Source organism: Rutilus rutilus (genome assembly GCF_951802725.1).
Source record: "Rutilus rutilus genome assembly, chromosome: 14".
Lineage (NCBI taxonomy): Eukaryota > Metazoa > Chordata > Actinopteri > Cypriniformes > Leuciscidae > Rutilus > Rutilus rutilus.
The window spans coordinates 14,770,617-14,795,733 of NC_140219.1; the positions used below are offsets into that span (position 1 = coordinate 14,770,617).

General features: G+C 37.3%; 1 protein-coding gene across 1 annotated transcript in view; it reads left to right on the top strand.

Annotated features, from left to right (window-relative positions):
- Positions 1–18,076, top strand: part of glra4a (glycine receptor, alpha 4a) — a 45,604-nt gene extending 27,528 nt beyond the window's left edge. Inside the window, exons 4-9 of the mRNA XM_084430139.1 lie at positions 197–420; positions 6,308–6,390; positions 9,262–9,399; positions 9,650–9,864; positions 12,564–12,713; positions 17,131–18,076. Coding sequence (XP_084286265.1) covers positions 197–420; positions 6,308–6,390; positions 9,262–9,399; positions 9,650–9,864; positions 12,564–12,713; positions 17,131–17,424 — 1,104 coding nt within the window. The 3' untranslated portion in view covers positions 17,425–18,076. The remainder of the gene's footprint in view (positions 1–196; positions 421–6,307; positions 6,391–9,261; positions 9,400–9,649; positions 9,865–12,563; positions 12,714–17,130) is intronic.
- The last annotated feature ends 7,041 nt before the right edge of the window (positions 18,077–25,117 follow it).

Below are 25,117 nucleotides of genomic sequence, written 5' to 3' on the forward strand. Positions count from 1 at the left end.
GAGGTTAGATCATTGGAAATGGAGGACTTACTGTACAACAGAAATGAATGTCAGGGGAGAACATGTTAAGGGCATATTTGATTTAGTCTGTGTTAGGTTTGCAAATTAAAAAAAAGAACATTAGATCTAAAAAGAACATGAATAATGTCCAGAAACAAGTCCCAAGGACCCAACACATTTATTATTCTTCCTACAGGATTACAGGCTTAACGTCTTTCTACGCCAGCAGTGGAACGACCCTCGACTGGCCTATAGTGAATATCCTGATGCATCTCTAGACCTGGACCCTTCTATGTTGGATTCCATATGGAAACCCGACTTGTTCTTTGCTAATGAGAAAGGTGCAAACTTCCATGAAGTCACAACAGACAACAAGCTGCTGAGGATATTTCAGAATGGGAATGTGCTTTACAGCATTAGGTAAGCAGAGAAGTCTAAAGAGATTTCAGAGAACAAAGGGGAATTAACGAAGATTTGTGACGAAGGGCGATAGGGTTTTGCATTAAAATATTATTGCAAAATATACGTTAAAGAAGTGAGCTGGGCCAAAATAAATAGGAATGCACAATGATCACAATGGAGATCACAATTGGCAGAAAATATAAAATGCGTAATATGAGAAATGTTATGTGGCCTAAAAAACAAAACAAAAATGCTTGACTGTTAATGCCAAGTACTCTTTCTATTTTTGTTTTGCTTTTAAAAAACACCTAAGAAACATCCCTAGAAAAAAAATTCATTAAGTTGATTCTAATGATGGATGTAATTGTGGGTTGGGCAAAGATACATCAAAATGTATTTTAAAATAAAATACCAAATACCTTAATTAAGTGTATCAACACAAGGGAGCATGGAATGTCCTATGAAATTGGCCTATTTGATCTATGCCTTGATGCCTTGTTTGATAGCATCAGCTTTTCTCTGCCCGAGTCATGCAATAAATCTGACATCTGCAACCAGTTAACAGATCAAATATTCATATATCCCTGTGATCTCCCAGATAAAGGTTAGTTTTAAAGTAACCAACAGTTTAATGTTTAACAGTTTGCGAATGACACATAATTGTATCCTTATCAAGTCAATGGCGCAGTATTTACTTTGTTATTTAAAGGGCGCATTAGTAATATGCACCTATGGGCGGGCGCACAATGCGCGTACACTCTGCTTATTACATACACAGGGTGTGTGTGTGTGTAATACAGCAGCACACAAGCATGCCAAATATTAAAAGATAAAAGGATTACAATGTAAAAGATTATTATTGTGTACATCCGGCTTGTCCCGTAGATGGTCTGGGGCCTGTTTCAGAAAGGAGGTTAAGTGAAAACTCTGAGTATGTTAACCCTGAAATGAGGGAAACTCTGAGTTTTCTGTGTTATGTTAAACCTGAGAAAGCAGAGTAAGTCAAGCCCGTTTCTGAAAGAGAGGTAACTTATACTCAGAGTCAGTTACCATGGTGACTTACTCTGTGAACCTAACCTGGTCGGGAGCAGGTTTTCTTCGGTAAACCCAGAGTTTCTTTCGGTCTCCTCCCATTTTTTAAAGAGGAAGCAGTGTTTAAACACCTCATTCATTCTTTCAGTACCTTTTTATTAATAAAATTAATCTTTTATTAATAAATCAAATATTGCTATTTTTACTGCTTTTTTATTTTATTTTTTTATAAGATGAAGTCTATATAACTCCTTAACTGGCAACTGACAACACAGTAGTAGATTAGAGTTACATAATGCAGTTCTAAACAAATTCTACAGAATTAAACTGTGGCATTTACTGAAAATCACTGAACTGTTCATCTGTGCAACAGAAGATGATGGACCGTCCTCCTGCTGTTCTTCCACACTCTGGGGGCGGGGGGAGAGATAAGAATACCTGTTTATACTTAGATTTAAACTTTGATTCTATAGGCTACTCCACATAAAAATGTGAAATAATCAGAATGTGTAGATTGTTTGATGTGTAGACACATACTATTAACATTACCTCTGTAGGCCTCTCTGTGGCAGCAGAAACTCTTTATCCCCATCGAAGATGAGCATTTGGTTGAGTACACTTTATAACACTATTTGTCATAATTTCTGGTGTATTGAGTAGGCTACTTACAACTGCCTGTGGTTCTGTTGGGACAAGAGGCTCCAAAAGACAGATATTACCATCAGAATCCGTTGGGACCAACAAAAAACCCAACCCAAAGTAAAATAAATGGAAATATCAAAAATAGCCTATATAAAAACTAACACATATGTAAAACTCTTACATTTTATGAAGGCCCTTGGATCTTTGGGACTGGCTCTGAAGTCCCTCCAGGAATTCCCTCAGCCAAAAATGCTGCTGCACTGCTAGACACTGGATGCTTTAGTTATTTAATATGTCAAATGTTTGTAAAAAAAAAAAGTTTGAATTATGTTTTTATATTTAATTTTCAGCTGCTGCCATGTTCTTTTAATACCTGCAGGATTGCCCCTACATGAAAATTAAAATTAGGTTGAATAACATACTGTTCTTCCAGTTTAACCTCTGATATTATAACAGTTGGGTAAGTTACTTGTATTACTAACTACAAATGACATCTTCAGCACTGTAATTAGATTAATGTAATAATGACTATCTTTAGAAAGCGTTGGTCTACTTATTACTAATTACTAAATCCCATATCAACCTCAACCACTTGAACAATACAAGGAGAGACAAGAAACTGCACTTTTAATGCTTTCAAATAAACAATATACAATTGCATGAATTATTCTTGAATTGACCAAAGTGTGTAGAGGGAGAAGGTTACATTAAAAATATACCTTTTAAAAATGTATGTTAAATATACAGAATTGTTGTATAGTGTAATGCAATTACATCAGATTTTACTTTAAATTACAGAAGAATTAAGAGTAATCCCTTTAATTAAATTACAGTATTAATGTTCTAATACTGTAAAATTACAGTAATAATGTTCGTACTGGTGAGAAATATGAAGACCTCTTTTTGTCTGGCGCTGTTGCCATGGTGACTCATAATATCTGCGCTCCATTGATAATGCCTTTTTTATAGCTGTGGTGCATGTGCTTAACTCAGAGTCAGTCAACTCAGAGTTGATTGAACTAACTCATTTCAGCTGTTCTGAAACCGAAAACTCAGAGTTTCCCATCTCAGGGTAAGTCAACTCAGAGTTCAAGTTTCAACTCAGAGTTGGTTGAACCTCCTTATTGAAACGGGCCCCTGCTCGCACACTTTAATCTTGCGCACAAGTAAGTTTGCTTGTAAATTCCGCCAAGGCGTGAGCGCAACTGGCTTTAAAAGGGAATGGGAGATGAGACTCTGATTGGTTTATTGCACGTTACGCCCAAAACACACCCATTACTCATTAAAGCTACACTGTGTGATATTTTCCCCCATCTAGCGGTGAAATTGTATGACTACCCAGTGAATATTAGTTTCTGTTCCTTTCAATTTCGAGGGCGTTTTAACTCCTTAGGTGGCCGTATTATTCCAAGATTAACATGGCTTTCAGTTCGACTTCGTCCAATTGCGCCTTTAAAACTATCACCTGTGATCCGTCGCAGCACAGATTTATGTTACAAGGTAAACAATACTTTTTCACCATTGACGTGAGGAAAAGTAACGCAAGTTATACTAGAGGTCGTTCTGGCGTTATGCACAACCATGCTATGGTTAGACAAGCAACTATAAAACTTTGAATTTACACAAATAGGCTGAATTACCTGTCGAGAAGAAAGCAGGCAACTTCGGCGTCCGTTTTAAAATCTTTGCTCCTCATGAGCTCTTTCCATCTGGGAAAAAATACTCCAGTATTGACTTTGGTCTTGCTGATTTGCCTGTCGCATTGACGTTTTAATTCTCTCTTTCGCTTCCTTGGTGACTCTGCTACATGTCCTCGAAAATAGGCGTGATCCTCCATCAGCAATCTTTCAAATCTGCCGGCCGTCGCGAGTAATCTCCCCCTCGCATTCGTTTCTGAGTCACTGAGTGTAAACCGCGAAAGGCGAAGCTTGAATTTACAGTTATGTCCCTCTTTGGCTAATGTAGTTTCAAGATGGAGGGGCAACATGGCGACCGGCATTCGAACCCCTCACCCGTATGTACTTTCAATGGCAGATTATAAACTTACGAGAATACTTTATTACTTGAAAGAAGCAAATATACATTAATGAGCACATATATTTTTGAAAGAACTAAGTGTTTTTTGCTAAGAATCAACTAAAAAAAATTACACAGTGTAGCTTTAAGAGAATAGGGACAACCCTTTTAGACCATGCGCGCTGACCATTTTTCCCGTCGTTAAACTAGCAAAAGTGGATTTGGACACGCCCTAAGTGCACTTGCACTTTAGACCATGCCAGGATTTTCTCCTCAGCGTAAAGGTTAAGAGGCCCATCTATCACTGTTTTACATGTTCATAGAGTTAGTTTCTGGAGTAAATATATAGGCTATAATCTGTGTGTTTACACAGCCTTTTTAAAAATGGCGGGTGCTGGTGTTTCGCATGCGTTCAGCCAATCAGCGCACACTAACGTCACTGGCAGTTCCAAGTGTTGGTTTAGACCCTACTCTTAAGTAAGAGCTAAATTAGTTCCTCCAAAAGGAGTTCCTAGAACTAAAATCGTTCCTAGTTCCTGCGGTGCGAACACACCAAAATCCGGGTACTTCCGCCAATAGTTCTAGGAACTATGAAAAGGTGCGAAAGCCACTATTGACAAACAAGTCATTCATAAGAAGACAACTGAAGGCACCTTTATTAATAGCAACTAGCTTCTAAATAATTAATAATTTCATTGTTAATCATAAACATAATAATTATGTGTCAGGTAGTCATTCAAGCTTTATTATAATTATTTTCGTGCACAACTGAGGAACTTAACATGAAAGTAGCAAGCTAACATTAACTGTGGGGCTGCTGCTCGGTATAATAGTTTTCAAGAACATTATGTAAATTGGTAAACTATTTAGCCAAGGCTACTAAAACGAACACCAAACTTAACATGAACTGTTACAAAATAATACCAATTTATGCAAAAAAATGTATGGAAAGCTGACAGCCTGCACGTTTCTTACCTTGACCACCTTCTTCCATATGGATCAATTTTCTGTTCTGATCTCAACAAGTCTGGGCAAACTACCGAGTAGGCACAATCCGCATTTTTATGATGTCATCATGTAGACTTCTTACAAAGTATTTTACAGTATTTTAAAACTACAAAAATACCATTTTCATCAACCCTATCAAATACAAATTTATATTTGAAATACATATTTGGAATACATGTCATAAATACTGCCCTTCCCTGATTGCAATTTATCGTGCCCTGGTCCCACTTTGGAAACTGCAAGGAGGAAAAAAAAAATCACGCGTTAAAGAGCGTAAAAAGGTCTCCACATCAGTGTGTGTGGATATTTTGGGGTTTGAATTTAGGGTTATCACAGCACAAAAGAAATTGGCTCCTCAAAAAAACACTGGTGGCTTTGTCTTTCTCTGAGACATTGCATTACAGCAGGTAATTACACTGTTTCCTCTATCCAACGTTTCTAATAGCGGCGACTGATCTTTATGGCTAAAACTTTAATGTAACAGCCACACGATAAACAAGAGTAAAGAAAAGATAGTTTGCTTTTACTAAAAAGGCATGTGATAAAAACTGAGCAATTCACACCACATTTAGGGATTCACTTTGTAATCACAAATCAAAGGGAAAAAGTGTACGACCATAGATCTGAACTCATGCGGAGACAGTATAAACTGATATTTTGATTAATGGTGCGTTCTGAAATTATAATTCTGCCTCTACAACAATTATTCATGCATAAATAAAAACAAACTCAAACTCATGTTGTTCCAAACCTTTGTGGAACACAAAAGAAGATATTTTAAAGAATGTACTGGTTGTTTTATAGATCCAATTTCAATTACTGTAACTGGGGTCTAGAGCTTTAAAGGTTAAATATTATGAAGTATCATAAAAGTAATGCATACAACTTATGCACTATATTCAAAATCTTCTGAAGGTGTTTTTTTTTTTTTTGTAAAATGTAATTTTGAAGCTTGAAGCGTCGTCCTTCACTTTAATTCTATTGCCAAAGAGTGGTCAGATATTCGCTAAAAAAAAGAGACATGAGGGCCAAGAAACAAGAGTAAATAATGACAACTAACTTTTTTCAACTATCTTCTTTGCTTCTGCTTCTCCTCCTCAGTGTTCCTTGCAAACAATTTTTTGGTCTCTCTCTGCCCTTTGTGGTTTCACTCTTTCTACTGACTATTCCTCACTTTCTGCTTTCCTGTTTTGTGCTCTGTGCTCAGGCTAACACTCATCTTGTCTTGTCCCATGGACTTGAAGAATTTCCCAATGGACATTCAGACTTGTACCATGCAGCTAGAGAGCTGTGAGTACTCTATTCTACTCTTCATCTCTCCCTCCCCCATCTCTCCTCGCCTTCCCCGCTTCACACTTTGCTGCTTCCGATTCTTCTGACACTGTTTTAATAAATGCACGATAGCAATAGCCATGAAGTTGAAACGCAGTAAACGCATAACTCTACATGTTTTTAAAAGCCTTCCTATGTACACTGTTATGTATGGTGAACATATACTTTACCTTTCAAAAGTTTAGGGTCAGTCATTTTATAAAAAGAAAAGTCTCTTATGCTGACCAAGGCCGCATTTATTTGATCAAAAATACAGTTAAAACAGTAATATTGTGAAGTAATAAAACAATTTAAAATAACTGTTTTCTATTTTATTATATTATATAATGTAATTTATTCCTGTCATTTCAGTGCTACATTTTCAGCATCCTTAACTCCAGTCTTCAGTGTCGCATGATTCTTCAGAAATCAATATGCTGATTTGGTGCTCAAGAAACATTTATTATTATTATCATCATCACAGTTGAAAACCATTGCACTGCTTAATTTTTGTGTGGAAACTCTCTTTTTTTTTAGGATTCTTATAGAAAGTTGCTGACCCCTAACTTTTGAATGGTAGAGCATATCATGAACTGTTGCCATTTATATCCTGTTAAGACGGCAATGACAATTAACTTTTTTCTTTTTCTACTTTAGCCTGATAACCTTGAGCATTATGGGATTTGAAAAAAAAGTGTACAAAAGAGATTACTCAAAACAGTTTTCAATGTCTCACTCCACAAAAAAGAAGAAGAATCGGCAAAAGGAAGTTTCAATGATACAGCATCCTCAATTTAAAACTGTGCGTAGTGTCTAGTGCCCTTCCTTATTACCTTGATAAAAGGAAGAGGCAGGCAAAGAAATAGATAATTCACCACCCCAGTGCCCTGAGAGCAGATAGCATCTTAACTCCTAGAACCAATTTAAAGGATATCAATAATGAAACTTTCATTTTGTGTCCCCTTTATTATGTGGCCCACCTCATTTGCCCAAGAGGCTTTTAATTCCACATCCCTAAGACAAAAGAACTCCCCTTTCTAACCACAAGAGGAGCCAAATGAGATATCCATGCAATACAGAAATGCACTGCAGATGCCACTTAGCTTTACATCTGGATTTGCCTTTTGGATTATTTGATTTATGTGTGGTGACCAAAGGCAGCACCTCTACATTAAGTGACTCATATGGTTTAAAAGATTTAGGGGACGCACTACAAGATATTGTTTTACTGTCCTTTCTGCGTCCTCTGTATGTCTACAGTATTTATTCAATGAGTGGAAAAAGCCCTCCTCTGTAGTCGCAGTTAAAATCGCCCTCTTCTAAGGAGTGGGGTCAGACAGAGTGAGACACACACAGGAAGACGGGCAGGTTTACTGTCTAACAAAAGCCGTTACTGAGGGCATAATCATTTCCGATTAGTCAAGAGCACCTTTTTAGGGCTTTGAAAGGGCCCGCTGAACACCGTTTTGACGAGTGTTGGGACATTGCCGAGGGGTGGGATCACCTTGTCTGGGAAGGACACATCCAGGTAGAGAAATCTCAGTGTTAAAGCAAAGGTGTAAGCAAAAAAACAAAGGAGGAATAAGTTTGGGGCACTTAGTATGCAAAAGTGTCAAGGGAAGATATGTGGAAATACAAGTGGAAAAACCCAGATGACAAAGGCACAAAAAAAAATGAAGCAGAATTGGGAAAGTAGACAAATGGAATATTAATGTAAAGTTTAGTATAAAGGCTTCAAAAATGAATGTTTTTTAGGTATTATACACAGAGATTAATATGAGCTTTTGTGGATTATAAAGGGCACACAAATCAGTTATGCTTATATGACCAAGAGTGACCATGGAACGCATAAAGAAAGTCTTTCTGAAATATACAGCGCACCACTATTCAAAACTTTGGGGTCAGTTTTTTTCAAGGACACTAATACTTTCATTGAGCAAGAATGCATTAAATTTATCTAAGTGTGTGTGTAATCCTGTTTCTTTGACCTTTGCATTCAAAGAATCCCCCCCAAAAAATGCAGTTTCCACAAATTATTGCACAACTGCTTTTAATATAGATAATAAAAAATAAAAAAATGAGCATCAAATAAACATATCAGAATGATTTCTGAAGAATTATGATGCACTGAAGAATATATTGCAAATAATACCTTTTTTATATTGACAATTGAGGCTAGAATAGGCACAAAAAAAATCCTTTCTCATCTTGGAAAAACATTCCTATTTCTTGTATTAGTTTGAATGCAATGTTTGGAACCACACCAAACTTTTCAAAGACACCATGATATTCAAGGACTTTCAGTCTTCATCCTTTTTTTTCATAGGTTTGTTGTTTTGGAAGGGGACGGGGAGGTTTGTGAATAATAGATGTCTTGGTAAATCCCTGAGGGTCTCTGATAGACATCAATATTATTCAGATTTGTCAAGTATTCTACACTGTTATTGCATGCCTCATGCATTTTTAATAGGCCCCTAATCTCAACGTGTTCTACAGAGAGAGAGAGACCTGTTAGAAATTATGTGGGGGATGTGAAGAATTTGAGGCAAGTAGCATGGATAAGGAAAAAAATAATATAAGAAAGAAAGATTTCCAATTAATTTGCTCAAATACTTCATGTTGGTCATATGTTGGATGTAATAATCCAGAGTATATAAACATCTTCACTATTCAAAGGTCTGTACCAGATATTCAATCTATCAATCTACCCCTTTGGTTTGTTGTCTGTCAGATGACCTTTTATGCAGCGTACATAAAGTGTGGGATGAGAGTGGAAGCTTGACAGTTGCAATTCACACTTTTATGCACAGATATGCATTTTTCTATTTCATTCTCTCTCCCTTTTCACAGTTGGCTACACCATGAACGATCTGATCTTCGAGTGGCTTTCTGATAGCCCAGTGCAGGTGGCGGATGATTTGACTCTTCCTCAGTTTTTACTAAAGGAGGAAAAAGATCTCGGCTACTGCACTAAGCATTACAACACAGGTACACGTTCCACTACAACCTTCACGCATATCAAATAATATTCTATATAAAAAAAAAATCATCATATACTGTACACTGTTGCAAACAGAATTGATTTCAAGGTCCTCTAATGAATTTTTAAATGCATGTATGGTGTTGCCCCTACATAAACCAGCCATATGACAATAATAATTAACCAGGTGTAAACAACAATACATTAAAAGTTGCTATACATAGTTACTTACCTATGAAACTCTTTGTGTTCTCCCAGGTAAATTCACCTGTATTGAGGTGAAGTTTCACTTAGAGAGACAGATGGGCTACTATCTCATTCAGATGTACATCCCCAGCCTGCTGATTGTCATTCTGTCTTGGGTGTCTTTCTGGATCAACATGGATGCTGCCCCTGCTCGGGTAGGCTTGGGTATCACCACTGTGCTGACCATGACTACCCAGAGCTCCGGCTCACGAGCCTCTCTACCCAAGGTAACATAACCAAAATTACTCAGTTCTAAGAGAAAAAAAAGAGAAACATTTCAGAAACCAGTGCACTTATTGGATAATGAGTGAAATAATGAGATAATCAATGAACACGAGAAAAAATGAATGAATTCTGAATAATAAAAAATGTATAATATTTTTTTGTTTGTTTGTTTTGTTGTTCTAAACATGATTCCGCTCAACGAATTCCAGTTCCTTAACGGTCACATAAACGATTATTTTAACACTTTAAATCAGGGGTGGGGAACGTTGATCCTGGAGGGCCATTGTCCTGCAGAGTTTAGCTCCAACCCTAATCAAACACACCTGAAGCTAATCAATGTCTTCAGGATTACTGAAGTTGCAGGCAGCTGAATGTTTTTTTTCAGGGTTGGAGCTAAACTCTGCAGGACAATGGCCCTCCAGGATCAACGTTCCCCACCCCTGCTTTAAATGAAGACATATAGGGGGGGGGGAGATGCAATTTTTACTGTATTTACTGTCCTCAGTAATCTGTTGCCAAATTATAATTTCAGATTTTACATTAATTAGAAAGCAGACTACTATTAGATCAGCACTTCGTTTTTTAAAAGCAAGTTGATCACAGAGACAATTGGTGGCAATGGCTCTACAATCTACTTTTTGTTAAGATCTACAATCTTGCTTTTGGGAACGCATTTTTGTCCATTCTTTTATGCCCTACCCTCGCCATCTTCTCTCCGCCTTGTTTACTCAGATGTACGTTATTGCTTACGTTGCACGAGTGTCCACTACTGGCGGAACCCTTGCAATGTGTTCAATGGAACGCTCTAAGCCCTTGATCACAGGAATCTGCCGTTTTTTTCCTTATGAATTTGTTTTACGCACCATTCTATAGGTTTGTATGCTTGTGCTGTTGGAGAAAATACAAAAAATTACACAAACAAAAATGGTAACAATACAATACATTATGACAGTAAAAAAAAAAAAAAACAGTCAGCTTAAGGTAGCTACAAGTATTATGCGGTTAAATGTAAAAATAACTCCAATATCACACACTAGAATTGTGTGGGGTGGGGGTAAATTAAGCATTATCTGCTGTGACATCACAATCATGTTGCATTGTGGTCTATGGATCTGCCTGAAGTGTACATATTAAGTAGACTCGCTCAATCGGTCAAAATCAAGGGGTCGAGGACCTGTCCAAATAAACCTCCCTCGCCCGGCCCTGTCTAAAATGGCATCCTAAGCACTCGGGGTCTTCCTACGAGTCCACACTTTCGTGACGTAGCAGCTTTGACTGTCCGGAAGAAGTCTGTTGCAGAGCTTGCTTCAGTGCGGGCTCAGCAAAAGTGCGCCGCGAGGGCGCATATCGATCGACCACAAAGGGGGCGGTCGCAAGCAACCTTCTGACACTTAAATTGACATGGGACACCTACAGTCTCATGGGCCCTGTCCCAAATGACACACTTCATATGCACTTAAGGTCTTGTGGACTTACAATGGCTGTCTACGAGACCATAGCGTAGGGTGTCCCATTTGTCATTTTTAGGTTTAAAAAGGGTGCTTGCAAGCTGTTCCTCACATAAAGCTATATTATGGCTTCAGATAACTTAATTGAGTCATATAAAGTACTTTTAGAATACTTTTATGGCGCTTTTTTTGGGTCATTTTAGTGTTTGGCAGCCTGAGAGGACAGGATTACTCTTTTACATTACATTTTGTGAATTAGTCATAACTTACACGTTTAAAACTATATGAGTGAATGAAAACATAGGTTTAAATAGGTCTAATAAACATGTGACTGGTTGCAATTATGATTTGGGGTATTCTTTCAACTTTATTCCGATTAACTTAAATGTAGGCTACAACAATGCATTGCTTACTTTTGATTGATTACTCTGTTGACTGTTTTTAATTAAAAACTGTCACTTACATGATTCCTGTAGGTTATAAGAACTAGAAAAAAATATATATTATGACTCCAAGAGCTGGTTCACACACACATGATGTAAACATGCAGTAGGTAGGCCTACATGTCTGACCGCTGCGCCACGTCTAGCTGCTTTTTCGTCGTCTGGCGCATGGTCGGCGCGTTTTCAAGACACCAAGTTCAAGTTTAAAAACGTTCAAATTTAAATAATAATAAATAAAAATCCTCGCGTTTTTGAACGCTTTCGGTGTGAATGAATCTTCACTGTTTGTGAACCACTTAAGCCACATCAGGAAAAAAACACGGGAAAACCCGCCACTCCTGTCAGGTCAGACGTAGTCAACGTGCACGCGCACGTGCAGAACAAGGCGACCTACTGAGGAATAACACAGAGGTTTGACATAAACTTGACATTTGTGTGAACCTAGCAAGAAAAAAATTGATTGGATGTTTGTTTTTTTACATGAATTGAACACAAGTCATAAACTAAATGTAAAATTAAACATGTTAAAACTTAATTGTATACTTGCACAGACCACGTTTTAAATTATGAAATGTTTTCTTTCATTCTTTTTTTTTGCCTATATTTAGCCTACTTGTTTATAAATGTAAGAGATTTTAAATATTAATTCAAATAATGTCCTCTTCAGATGTAGCCCTATGCCCTATGTAAAATATGCTGTTTTAAATTGGCTAATGAAAAATATGTGTCCAAAGTCAACACAGCCTCATTATTCCTAGCAATGCCATTATTGATTATCTATTGATGTTGCTCTGACCTTGTGCATCCCAGGTGTCCTACGTGAAGGCCATTGACATCTGGATGGCCGTTTGTCTGCTGTTCGTGTTTGCTGCATTGTTGGAGTACGCAGCAGTCAACTTCGTCTCAAGGCAACACAAAGAATTCATTAGGCTGCGCAAGAAGCAGCGAAGGCAGAGAATAGTAAGTGCGATGAACGCACACACACACACACACACACACACACACACACAAACAAATACAGGCTGTTCTGTCACCCTGGATTACACTTTAACTCGCATCTCTTCTCATTGTGCTCAGCCACATCCAAATACTGGCAACGGCCACACTACAGCTGGCTGTCACATCTCGTGTGGGGGAATTCAGATCAGCCTGTTTCCATAGTGAGCAGTCCCATGTGCTGAGCCCACCATTTGTGCCACCTTGTAAAGCCTCGCTACAGCCAATTTCCAAAGGCCAACAACCTGCTTCCTGATCCAAGATCACAGACACTGCCTGAAATGCTAAAAAGAGGCTTCTAAACGAAAAGCTTAGAAAATGCCCCCAGGGCTTCGGAGAGTCAAATCACTCTGAACACATGAAATGTGTTTAACAGATTTTAAATGTAATTTCTATAAATACTGCAATATATCAAAGCCCAACAATCACATTTAAAACTGTTGGCTAAAACATCTAGGGCACTTTCCGGGCTTGTACAAAAGCACTTGCTGTCCAAGCTCACAGTGCTGGAGATTTACGAGTGTGTTCGCTGAATCTGAATCAATAATGAGAGAAAAATGAGAATAACTCCTTTTAAGAATGAGCGAGTTCTCCTCCCCCTCCTGCCTCGGAGATCTTGGCGGCTATTACTCTTTGTCCTATTCTCTCCCGCCAAGAAAGTCTCTGGTCTGAACGATCAATCTGGGTGGTATCGATGCATGGGTCACTGGCTGAGAGAGCTGTTAGGCTGATGGACCAACTACTGGCCAGGATAATCAATACAACAAATCCTTGGCTTCATCCTGCCATAATAACACTATAGACAAATTAGGCCACATTTTCCTGCTCAAGAAAACACTAACAAATGGGTGCTGAGAGGATCGTGCCTGTTTTAGGGACATATTTTCAAAATGACCAATTGTGAGTTGCCTGAATGACTAATTAACATATTGGATGTAAGATAGCCCTGTTTAATTACACTGGTTTCAGATTCATGGGATGCATTGCTTAGGGGGGTTTAAATAAGACACATTGCCAGTGTTATTTTAGTATTATTTATACTAATATATTATTTGATATTTTGAATCAGCTTTAATATTTTTATGTGCTTTTTCGATTTTACATATATACATATACACATACATACATATATATATATTCAATTTTTTTTATAGAATATCCTGTTCTATTTTGGTAAAAAAAAAAAAAAATCAGGTTTAGTCATTTTAGTACTATTTTATTTCAGTTAGTTATTCATATTTTATTTTCGTAACAATTTAAATTGTTTTAGTTAACAATAACCACAATGAGCGTTGCTGCTTTCAAAAAACATCTAGTTGGAGCACAATGAAATGGAACAGACTGGTGGTGTCTCGATGCATTTTTAAAAGTTTAACTTTATTTTTAACTTGGCACACGTCCTAAAAAACATCACAAACAAACAAAAAAAGGACAAAATGTGGCACAATGGTAAAATACGTCTCTCCAACTGTATTACATTAAAGGGGATGCAAACTGTTTAACAGCTAAAGCACCACCACGGAAATCTAAAAATCTAGATCAAGTTATCCCAGATCTTGGACAACTAGTCGATTAGTTATCCATAGTGACCCAGTTATAAGCTATTTGTGTCTGATTTAAACATCAGCATGAACATTATCCTCTTGTCTTAGGACCTTATCAAGTTTTGCTGTGACGGTCGGATTTAGCTTGAGTGTGTGTACTTTATTGGAGTGTTCATAATCAACCTGCAAAGAAGTGTACACTCATAAGCAGTGTTGCCTAGCAACTTGGATGGTGTTGGAGAGCAGCGGCTTGATAGCTGTTCAATTCTTGTTGAAGTATTTACACAGTTGCCAATATTAATGAAAATGAGTCTGCTCAGCCTGCCTAGAAATGTTATGGTTGAAAGTGCACTGAACTGTGCAAGATACATAAGAATGACAGATTGATGGATAGATGGATGGATGTGCTCTATTGATCCCCAGAAGTTAATTTAGGGAAAGAAAAAGACAGATGTTCCAAACTGTTATATACGAGGAACTAAGAAACAAAACATTTCATTCTTCCTTGATGGAGGTTCGAGCCAGGCAGCCTGCAGGAAGCTTTGACTCACTGTGGAGAGTGAACAAGCTCCCTGGGAACAGCACCAGCAAACTCAACCAGCATTGCAACACCTGTGCCAGGGTAAAAAAAAAAAAAAACATCTGTGTCCCCCATCTTATTTGCCCACGGGAAAACACTTGAGTCCCATAAACCCAGAACCCCCTCCGTCCTACTGGCCCAGTTCACAGCTGGTATGAAAACACTTCATAAGTGAACCGCTTACAATTGTCGTTTATTCCTTATAGTAATGCGTCTCATGGGACCACTTGATTAGAAATGGATGTTAAAGCCAGATGTAAAACGGGACATTAGTATTCACACATTTTCCATACCCCTCAAATGTGTACAGCGATTTAAATAACACCAAATTCCAACATGATCTCACGGAAAATGTAATTGTTACAAAGTGGCAATTTCATATGAATTCATGTAATGTGAATTGTACAAAAACGTATGATAAGTAGAAAAAAGTAAGCATGAAGATCCACCACTAACCCCACCCCTAAACATACCCGTCACTGCGGCGTAAGCAGATCATACAAAAATGGACGAATTCACACAAATTAGCCATCAATTCGCCAAAACGTAAAATATTATGAATTGCCATGAAATTTTGTTGGAAATTCAGCATATATGTATTTAAGCTCATTTTTAAATGATTAATAATAGCTAATAGCTAAATACATAAATGCACAGAGTATTGCTCAAGTGTGCTTATACCTCCACCCAGTATGGTTTCTTTTCTTGTGGCCATGTTGAGTGACCCTCATTGTGTAGTATTCACCCCTCAGTCCTCATACAAATGGAAGAAGCCTAGAGTTCTTTTTACACGCTAGACTCAGACTCTGAGTCTGGACACGGCCTGGCCATGATTAATAAGGTAAGCACTGACCCAAACTGTGTTCATAGGTGACTTTAAACTCACTTTAAATGGTGTCTTTATCTTTAACCAAACACATCATTAGTCCTAGGCATGTGATTGACTGGATTGTTTTTAGGTGCAAGCAGAGGATTTAATGAAGAACTAAACGAGAACTTAATCTTCTTATCCTCTCGAGGAAAGGGGTAATTTGTCAAAGATTGACAGATAAACTGATTCAAATGACTAATTTATTTGGCATTAGAGGCAAGAACTAGGCCAAAGTGCCACATGTGGAAAAGTAGACCAAGTAGAATACTAAAGAACATACAGTCTTCTTTATTGTCAGGAAACCATGCAGGAAGCGCTCTTGCGTCCATCTTTCCTGATGTTTCAAATTGTCATTTAAAAAATCATGATGCTGTGTCAAATTAAAAACCGTTCAACTGTAAAAAAAATAAATAATAAAAAAAAAATATTAAACATCTTGATGTATTTGTGCTTTGTTCCATTTTTTTGAGCGCATTCTGTCTTGCCGGCAGATATACAACTGACATCGAACAACAACATCAAACATGGTTGGTAACATAGTATGGATGGAGGAAAGAGGTAACATAGTATGGATGGAGGAAAGAGAGAAAAATACAGAATCCTTTCAAGTAATTGTTCAAAACAGTCCGTTTCATTCTAGCGTCAGACAGAGGGAGGAAAATTGTCATGAAATAACTACATAATTACTTTTTTGGCACCGAAAAAAAAAAGAAAAAGAAAAAAAACTTTAAACTGCAAAAAGGGATTTACTTAGCAATTTTTTCATGTTTCCCAATAGAAATATCTAAACGTTCTTAAATCAAGATTCATTTACTTGAAAAATGACAAAATATTAAGAAATTTATCTAAATTAAGTGAGTTTATGCTTAAAACAAAAAAACAAATCTGCAAAATGAGGTAAGAAAAATGAATTTACCCTACTGGCAGATTTCTTTCTTATTTTAAGCATATCTTCACTTCATTTTTCAGAAAACAAGACTTAATATCTTATGTCATTTTGCTTCATAAGTAAATATTGATTTAAGAATGTTTATATACAGCAAAACAAGACAAAAAATACAAGAAACTCACTTTTTTCAGTAAATGGACCATGGTAAATAATAGTAATAAATAAATAAAAAATACATATAAACTTGATTATACGGGTTAGGCCTATACAAAAAACAAGCTTATTTTGTGTTATAATAATATGATCCGGGACATAAAAAGGATCTGAATGAAGCTTCATAGGTAGCATGCATAAAAGCAAGTAATGTACATACACTTGACATTTGACTTTTTACATATCTACAGTTCAGTATAACTACCCCCTCCCCCCCTCTCTAAAAAAAATGTTCTTTGATGCCTGGCACTAAAAACACTAAGAATGCTTTTCTTCTGTTAAAGGAGGAAGAGATTGTTCGAGAAAGCCGTGGCTTTTACTTCCGTGGGTACGGACTGGGCCATTGCTTACAAGCTAAAGATGGGACAACTGTGGAGGCGTCCACCGTGTTCGCCCCACCACCCCCAGTGCAAGTGCTGTACGACGGAGACGCCATCCGGAAGCGGTTTGTGGACCGAGCCAAGCGAATCGATACCATATCCAGAGCAGTATTTCCTCTCAGCTTCCTCATATTCAACGTCTTCTACTGGATCACCTACAAAGTGCTGCGACACGAGGACATCCACGCCAACCTGTAATCGCTCCTGGTTATGCCACTTGTTCATATTACGGCTTCTTTTCTTTCCTTATATCTCCTAATTTTAAACAAAACCACCTGTCATACTCACACTAGAAGTGTATTTTAAAGGCATATTCACTCCAGAAATGCCGTCAGTGCTAAAACCATGTGCTCAGGTGTGACTTCTGGAATTTAAAGTGCCCACTTAGAGCGAAAGGGGCTCGTAGATGCAAATGCTGCTGTTGGGGACTTGGCTCTCCTCTCTTTCACATCTTCATTCGAGTGGATTGCACTAATAGCCAGTGCTATTGCCCTTATTTTGTAGGCTCCATTTGAGTTATTGGCTGAAAGATTCTGGGTTGGATAGAAAACGTTCACTTGAATTTTACCACAAGGCGCATCCTTGAATGAATGTTTTTGAAAACCTCAAAACAAATGTGTTTTTTACATCTTAAAATGCCAAACTAATGGGCTGTGAAGGGGAGGATTGGGATTTATTATTCATGGGTACAGTTACAGGGGAATGGTGTACTGTTTTACTAAATAATGAGATTATAAATATATATGACTGTATAAAGTGTATATATGCAGAGTTGTTCACAGACTGCAGACAGCACAAATGTGTATTTCTTTTTGTCTTTTGAATTTGAATAAATGGATATTCTACCAGGAAGTCAGAGTTGTTTTGTACTTTGGTGCACAAAATTACACAAAAGCACAAAAATAGGTTTTTTCCAGGATTGATGTGTTACAAACTCTGTTCATAGTCATTTTTCTGTTATTTTTCATTAACATTATTCATGCTATTTGGGAAAACTTAAATATCTAAATCATTCCATCATGTGTTAAATCGTTTAAACTAATGCCCGAAAGAAACGGATGATTTGTGACGCTCTGTCACCTTGGCAGCGCTAGGCTTTAATTGTCAACAAACAGAGACATGTATCATGCATCACAGCCATTCTTTATTATTGCTAGCCCCAAATGTGTCCCTCAGTCAAACATAAAAGCCGTCGTTTATTGTCCTGTCCGGAGAGCCGTTGGAGGATGTGCAGAGATGCATGGTGAAGGAGAAAAGCCTTTGCTCTGGAGAAGGACGGATGAGGATTTTAATGGGAATCACAAGGTGTTTTTTATCAGCTAATGAGTTTGAAAAGGACTATGCGTTCTTTGCTAATGACAATGAATTAAGGCCGTCAACCTCTGCACACAGCCCTTTGTCTGAGGAGTAACTAATCTAGTCTTCTGTAAGATTGTCTCTCAAGGGTGAGTGAGCATATGTACAGACGAGCCTGCGGAGAAGGAAACAAAATGCTTAGTGCAGGAAATGGTAGATTCAGATTACTGTCATGCATTTGTTAACAGATTAACCCTGGTTTCTAACACAACCAACAGAATGATTCACCCATGCATGTTTCAAAAAAAGTATTTGTGGAACTTCTACAATCATTTTAACCACCCAGCTCCTTTCTTACAATCGACTGCAAGCTCCTAATCTTAGATCATCCTCCATTCAATCAACAACTGATGGATAAAACCAAGTCCACGCATTTTTTCTTTTTTGATCACTCGGATGTACACTCAGATGTATGCACCATATGGAAGAAAAGATCTGTCTCTACTTCTGTTACATTTTCATGACCTTAAGGTTATTCATCAGCTGCATTCAATTCCAACTCTAAAAAAGCAAAACCAGTCGGAGCCAATTGCCCTCGAACACATAGTCCTACATACCCCAAATGGCTTGAGTTCCAAAAAAAACACTAAACATTCATCTTAATAAATCTGCTATTTAAAACTGCTATCAGAAACAGTTCAAGTCTGTTAAGTCACATCTAAATACACCATATTTAAATTTCCTAGACTCGTGCCTTAGTTGATTGACTCATTAGTTGAATTTGTTTATTATATAACTTTGTTTCAATTATGATATAACCTTCTGGAATTATTGAAGCCACTGTCACTATGGTTAAGTCACAATCATGTAAAAATTCCCTTTAGGTATTTGTTTAGAGACATAAAATGTTGTATGAACAGGACACTTGAAGATTCTCTCATAAATCAACCGTCAGTAAATACAGTTGAACGGTAACAGCCATGCATATTGTGCAGTTCACTTGACTTTACAGTTTAAATATGTGCAGAAATCTAATCTTCCCTGTCCATCCAGCTCTGCACTAACTATGAAGATGTAAGAGTCCGTTCAAGCTAGAATGCGTTGCTGTCAAGATTTCAGCCTCCGCTTATTTCAAATAAGTGAGAGCGATGATGGGAATTTTTTTTTTTTTTTTTTTTTGAATACAAACCAACACCCCACTCAAACAGCAGCTAGCCTTGGACAGTTTAGGTTTTCTCAATTTGAGCGAATGCGGTGGCTTGACATATTCGCTTAAGCCCGGCACACATGCTTGACAGTTTAAGTAGATTTTTTGCCAAGAGGAAATCTGGGGGCAATTGGCAAATGTCAGAAAGATTGGCTATTGTATCTCACAATGTGCATTTTCCATGAGAGGCTTTTTGAGTGAACACAGTGGGATACTGCATTTACTGCCTCTGAGAAGGTCTGCACAGACCATGAAGGAAGGAAGGAAGGAAGGAAGGAAGGAAGGAAAGAAAGAAAGAAAGAAAGAAAGAAAGAAAGAAAGAAAGAAAGAAAGAAAGAAAGAAAGAAAGAAAGAAAGAAAGAAAGAAAGAAAGAAAGAAAGAAAGAAAGAAAGAACCCTTCTGTTACATGGAGGTCTTTGGTTTGGTTTTAGGGGGCAAACTGTGCCTTTGTAGGATTTAAGAAGATTTTCTAAATCTGCAGCCCATGACTGACAAACACAAAATAGGACTGTGATTTATAGCATACAACGACACTCTCCTGCCCTCCCCTCGATCAGTGTATCTCCGCCAATGCTGCCTGTATCACAGATACAGGAACTTCTAATGGATTTCAATCACAGAGGAAATCGCACAGACGCCTCCCATGAGATTGCTCCGTGGCCCTTCCCCTCAATAAGCACCAAGGATTCATAAGCTAACATCATTACACCCATATCCCTGCAACATTTACTTTTACAAATGTGTGTATCTGATCTGTGCATGTGTCCTGAGACATCGGATAATGAGACCGCGGAATATGTGTGTGCATGAGTGGAAATGAGAGATGGATAAAAGAAAAAGAGAGACAGAAAAACAGAGAGACATGCATTCAAGGGCATCCCTGAGAGAAATCAATAAAACAATATTCCTCTACATTTATTGATTCAAAAATGTTATGAATAAACTGAAGCCACAAATAAATAATTCGATATTCTCTCACTTTCTCCCAGAAGAATTCCATGTAAATCACCACAAAGCACAAGACAAACGCATTAGTCATATTCTCTGGAGAGCAACTGAGGTCTCTGCATTTATTGTTCATCTTCATGTAAGCACTCAATAACATGGGAAGTGGGCGGGTCTGTTGGTGTGATGAATAGGAGGCTCAAATCTTATCCTGGACCTGTCCTTGCACCAACCCAAGGGAATAATCAACATCCGAGTAAAATGTTAATAGAGCCTTGGGGAAAGTAATAGCCTAATGTTGGAAACACTTTCTCATTCACATGTTCAGCTAGATCAAATTCAAGGGGGGTTTAACTCTGTTATTGACACTAAATATTCATAACTATCCTTAAGAACCTACATGCTTACACAACAACTCCCTTGGACATACACTAGCATTCAAAAGTTGGTTTTTTTTTATTATTGTTTCTTAAAGAAACTAATGCTCACTAAGGCATTTATTTGATAAAGTAAAAACCGTAATATTGTGAAATGTTATTACAATTTAAAATAACTTATACATTTTAAAATATATTTCTATGAAGGCAACGCTGAATTTTCGGTCTTTAGTGTCACATGAAACATTTCTTATTATTATCAGTACTGAAAACAGCTCTGCCGCTTAATATTTTTGTGGAAAACATGATACCTTTATTTTTCAGGATTCTTTGATCAATATGCATTTATTTGAAATAGACTTTTAAAAGTCTTCACTGTCACTTTTGATCAATTTAATGTTTCATGGCTGAAAAAAGTATTAACATCTTTTGAATGATATGTGTACTGAAAAGATACACAATGCAAAAAACTGGGATGGGGATAGTATCGAGTTTAAACAGTCACTAATCGAGCAAATCTGAGTGACATTTGAGTCATCATGTTCATTTAGTTAAATTCTAACATCTTATCTAAAATAATATAATTTCTAAAATAATCTTTGTTAAATTAAAAAAGACTTTTGGGCCATACTGTATATGTGTTCATTACAAATCCATTGTGATGCTTAAAAAAAAAACTACAGATGAAGAAGAAATATTTGTAAGAAGCAGTTGCCCTGAAACTCACACATGCACACACAATCTGTGTATCATTCAAATTACCACCTTTTCTGAAAAAAATACACAGTTAAGGCAACATCATTGAATCTAATCAACAACTTTGAAAGTTATATCGATAAAATGCAGTAAATTCACAAATTGGAGAAAGGGTACAAAAGACCATTCAAATGTTGAGATGCCACAACATCTATCCAATTATCAGTAAGTGAAGACCATATCAAACCACACATACACTGCTTTTAAAAAGAATTTTCAAACCAAAATCTTGAGAGAGATGCCTAAGAGAAACTAGCAGCTACTTTGAAAGAGCTACAGTGTTCAGAAGCAATAATAACAACAATAATAATAGATAAATACATATAAATACTGAAAGCAAACATCCTGCAGTTATATTGACAAAATGTTCATCCTTCAAAAGGACAATGACACATTCAAACACATTCCCAAATACTGGAGTGGCACAGGAAATACAATGACCGATCAAATCATCAAATCATTGATCACTCCAAGTAGCACTATTTGAAAAATGCATTGCATCATTGCAGCAACCGTAAGAAATATCCAAATTATTATACATTAAAATAATTAAATAATTGATTTAAAATACAATACAGTGTATTATTTGTAATTCAGGAAACATTTAAGTTTTTGTTAAATGTCTGAATGCTTTATGTGATGCGTTATGAGTAGCATTTTGAGGTGTGTGAAGTGAAATGTTCTATATGAGCAGGCTTGTCATGGATGGACTGAAATGTATCTTTCATATATGGTCATGTCACTGGCTTTCTTTGCCCTTGGGTGTAGTGTGGAGTGATCCTATTTCTCTGATACTCTGTCTTAAGATGTCCCCTGACAGCCTTATAAAGCCTCCTGTCAAGATCTATTTCCCAGTGAATGTCACATCTACATTAAGGCAACAGGCTTTGACTTGCATTTACGACATATACAAAGTTCAGTCATGCATGTTATCACTTATATTAAAAAACATCATAGTCTGTAAAAAAAATATGCTGTAAAAGAGAAATTGTAGTGGGTTTGATTAGAAGTCTCCCGTTTCTGCCCTACTCTCACATTTACTATTTGAGCCAAGTCATGTCTGCAGGGAGAGAGACGTACCCAGTATACCGAGATGAAAACTAATTTTGGAGGCTAGGTATGCTTCAAGTGTTCTCCGAAATCAAGTACACAAAGAGGAAAGTATTTTCCTCCTGCCCAGCCACCCATCTGTCAAAGCCAACCCCAGGGTGGGTGCTTTAAAAGCCCATTTAATTGATGGAGCCCGGAGGTCACGATGAGACAATATTTGATATAGAATATAGATTTTTAAAGCACACTGGGCTCTTAAAATGAAAGGTGGATGAAGAGAGGAGGGATGGGGAACAGACTTGCGCAGTTGTACCACCCTCCCAGCTCCTCGCTGCAGCAACTCTTTCAATCATTCAGCTAGAATTACTCTTGCTTTAACACTACAGTACCTTTCACTGAAGCCTGAGTTTTGTTCAGGCTCATTTAGAATTTGAGAAAAGCAGATAAAAGATTATTGATTAGCTCACAAGCAAGTGCTGTGTTCCCAAATATATATGACACAGACACTAATTACAGCACAAGTGAGATTGCTTTTATAACAGTTTAATAAACATGAAATTAATAATTACATTTTACTCAATATTACTCCATATGTATATATTACTCAAATTATATATTTTATACTCAATATTGCCAGTTGAGGCCTGTTCAAGCCAAGAATGATAACTATAAACCGTAATGTTTATTTTAACGGTCTGTTTATTCTAGGTGCAGGCTGCAGTCGTGTCGTCTGTTGCTTTAAACGTTCATGTTCTCAAAGTCGGATTCTAATTGGCTGTCAATGTTTTTATAGTTCATCAGCTGGGTGATTCTAACAATATCATTCCTCTGTGTTGTTATTGTTATAGTTGTTTGTGGTGTGGACTTCCCTATTCTCACAGAATCAGAATGATTAAAAATGTTATAGTGTCATTATTGTCCTTGTGAACAGGCCTTTACTCAGTCTGTTTTGCTCTGCCGGTGAAAAGAGTTCCAAACATAAACCACAGCAGAAAGACACATTTACACATTTCCAAACAAAACACAATAGTGGTGTTTCATTTCTGAATGAATCAGCGTTTCTGAGCGAACGGTTTGTGTGAACCATTCATTAAAACAGCCATCAAAACTCGCCTAGTTACACCAGCCATGACTTCATCTAGACCTGGATAAGCACATCCTGAACAAACCTGCCAGATCCAACAAGAAAATACAAGTTCATGACTCACTGAATCCGGTAAAACTCATTTAATGTGTCATTTGCATAGTCAAATAAAGTTATAAACCATAAAAAGAATCTCATAAACTTCACTTCTCTCCTCCCCTTCACCATCTCTCCCACTTTTATGTGTCACTTCTGATTTTCTCTCTGACTGTGTTAATGGTTTTAAACGGGACTGCCTGAGGTGAGCTAACTGAGAAAATGATAGGAAATCATACACCGGTTAGTGTGGTAAGAGGCTCTGGCAATTTTTTTAATTGCTTCGCCTAGTGCATTTCTGTAGAGAGAGACCCCTTTTTATAGCATCTTCTGCAAATCAGCTGTGTTTTACCTAGTTTCAGGTGTGTGTTAGCTGACAGAAAACTGGAGCAAAGCTTCAAGAAAAGAGAGAAGACAAACCTGAAAAACCTGTAGTTATTTACTCACTGTCATACCATTTAAAGCATATTTTAAATATATAAAAAAAGTTCATTGTAACCACAGGCTGTCAAGCTCCAAAAAAATAAAATAAAAAATATTGGTAGAGACCAATAACATGAATCGTCCAGTTCGCGCCATACTGGCATATATTTTATTAAAGAGCTGGAGGGAAAGATTATCAGTGAATAATAACTAAAACTACATGCTGTTTCTCACACAAACCTATCATAAGGCTTCAAAAAAACGTACCATATGGACTATAGTGTGTTTTTATGGTGAGAAGAAACCTCATTTTGACGTGAAAGAAATCCTTTAATTCTCCCTTTTCCTTTGTTTTATTGTGCCTCACTCCTCACCTCTTCTTATGCATTCAGGGTAAACAGAGGATTTCTTCTCCTTGTTCTTTCTCCCCACCCATTAGACATCTTTCACACTTTAATACCTTGGAGACAGCTGGAGAAGGACAACCTGTGTGTTTTTCTTTTGCTATGTTGACACTGAATCAGTGCTGCAGGTCAGCAGTGTGAGATGAGAAATAATGACTTTCTGTGGAGAGAGGGAGGTGGATGATCCTGATTCAGAGGCGGTCGGGTTAAAGTGCAATAGCTTTACAGTTCTTACCATTGCCGTAGTGAGGC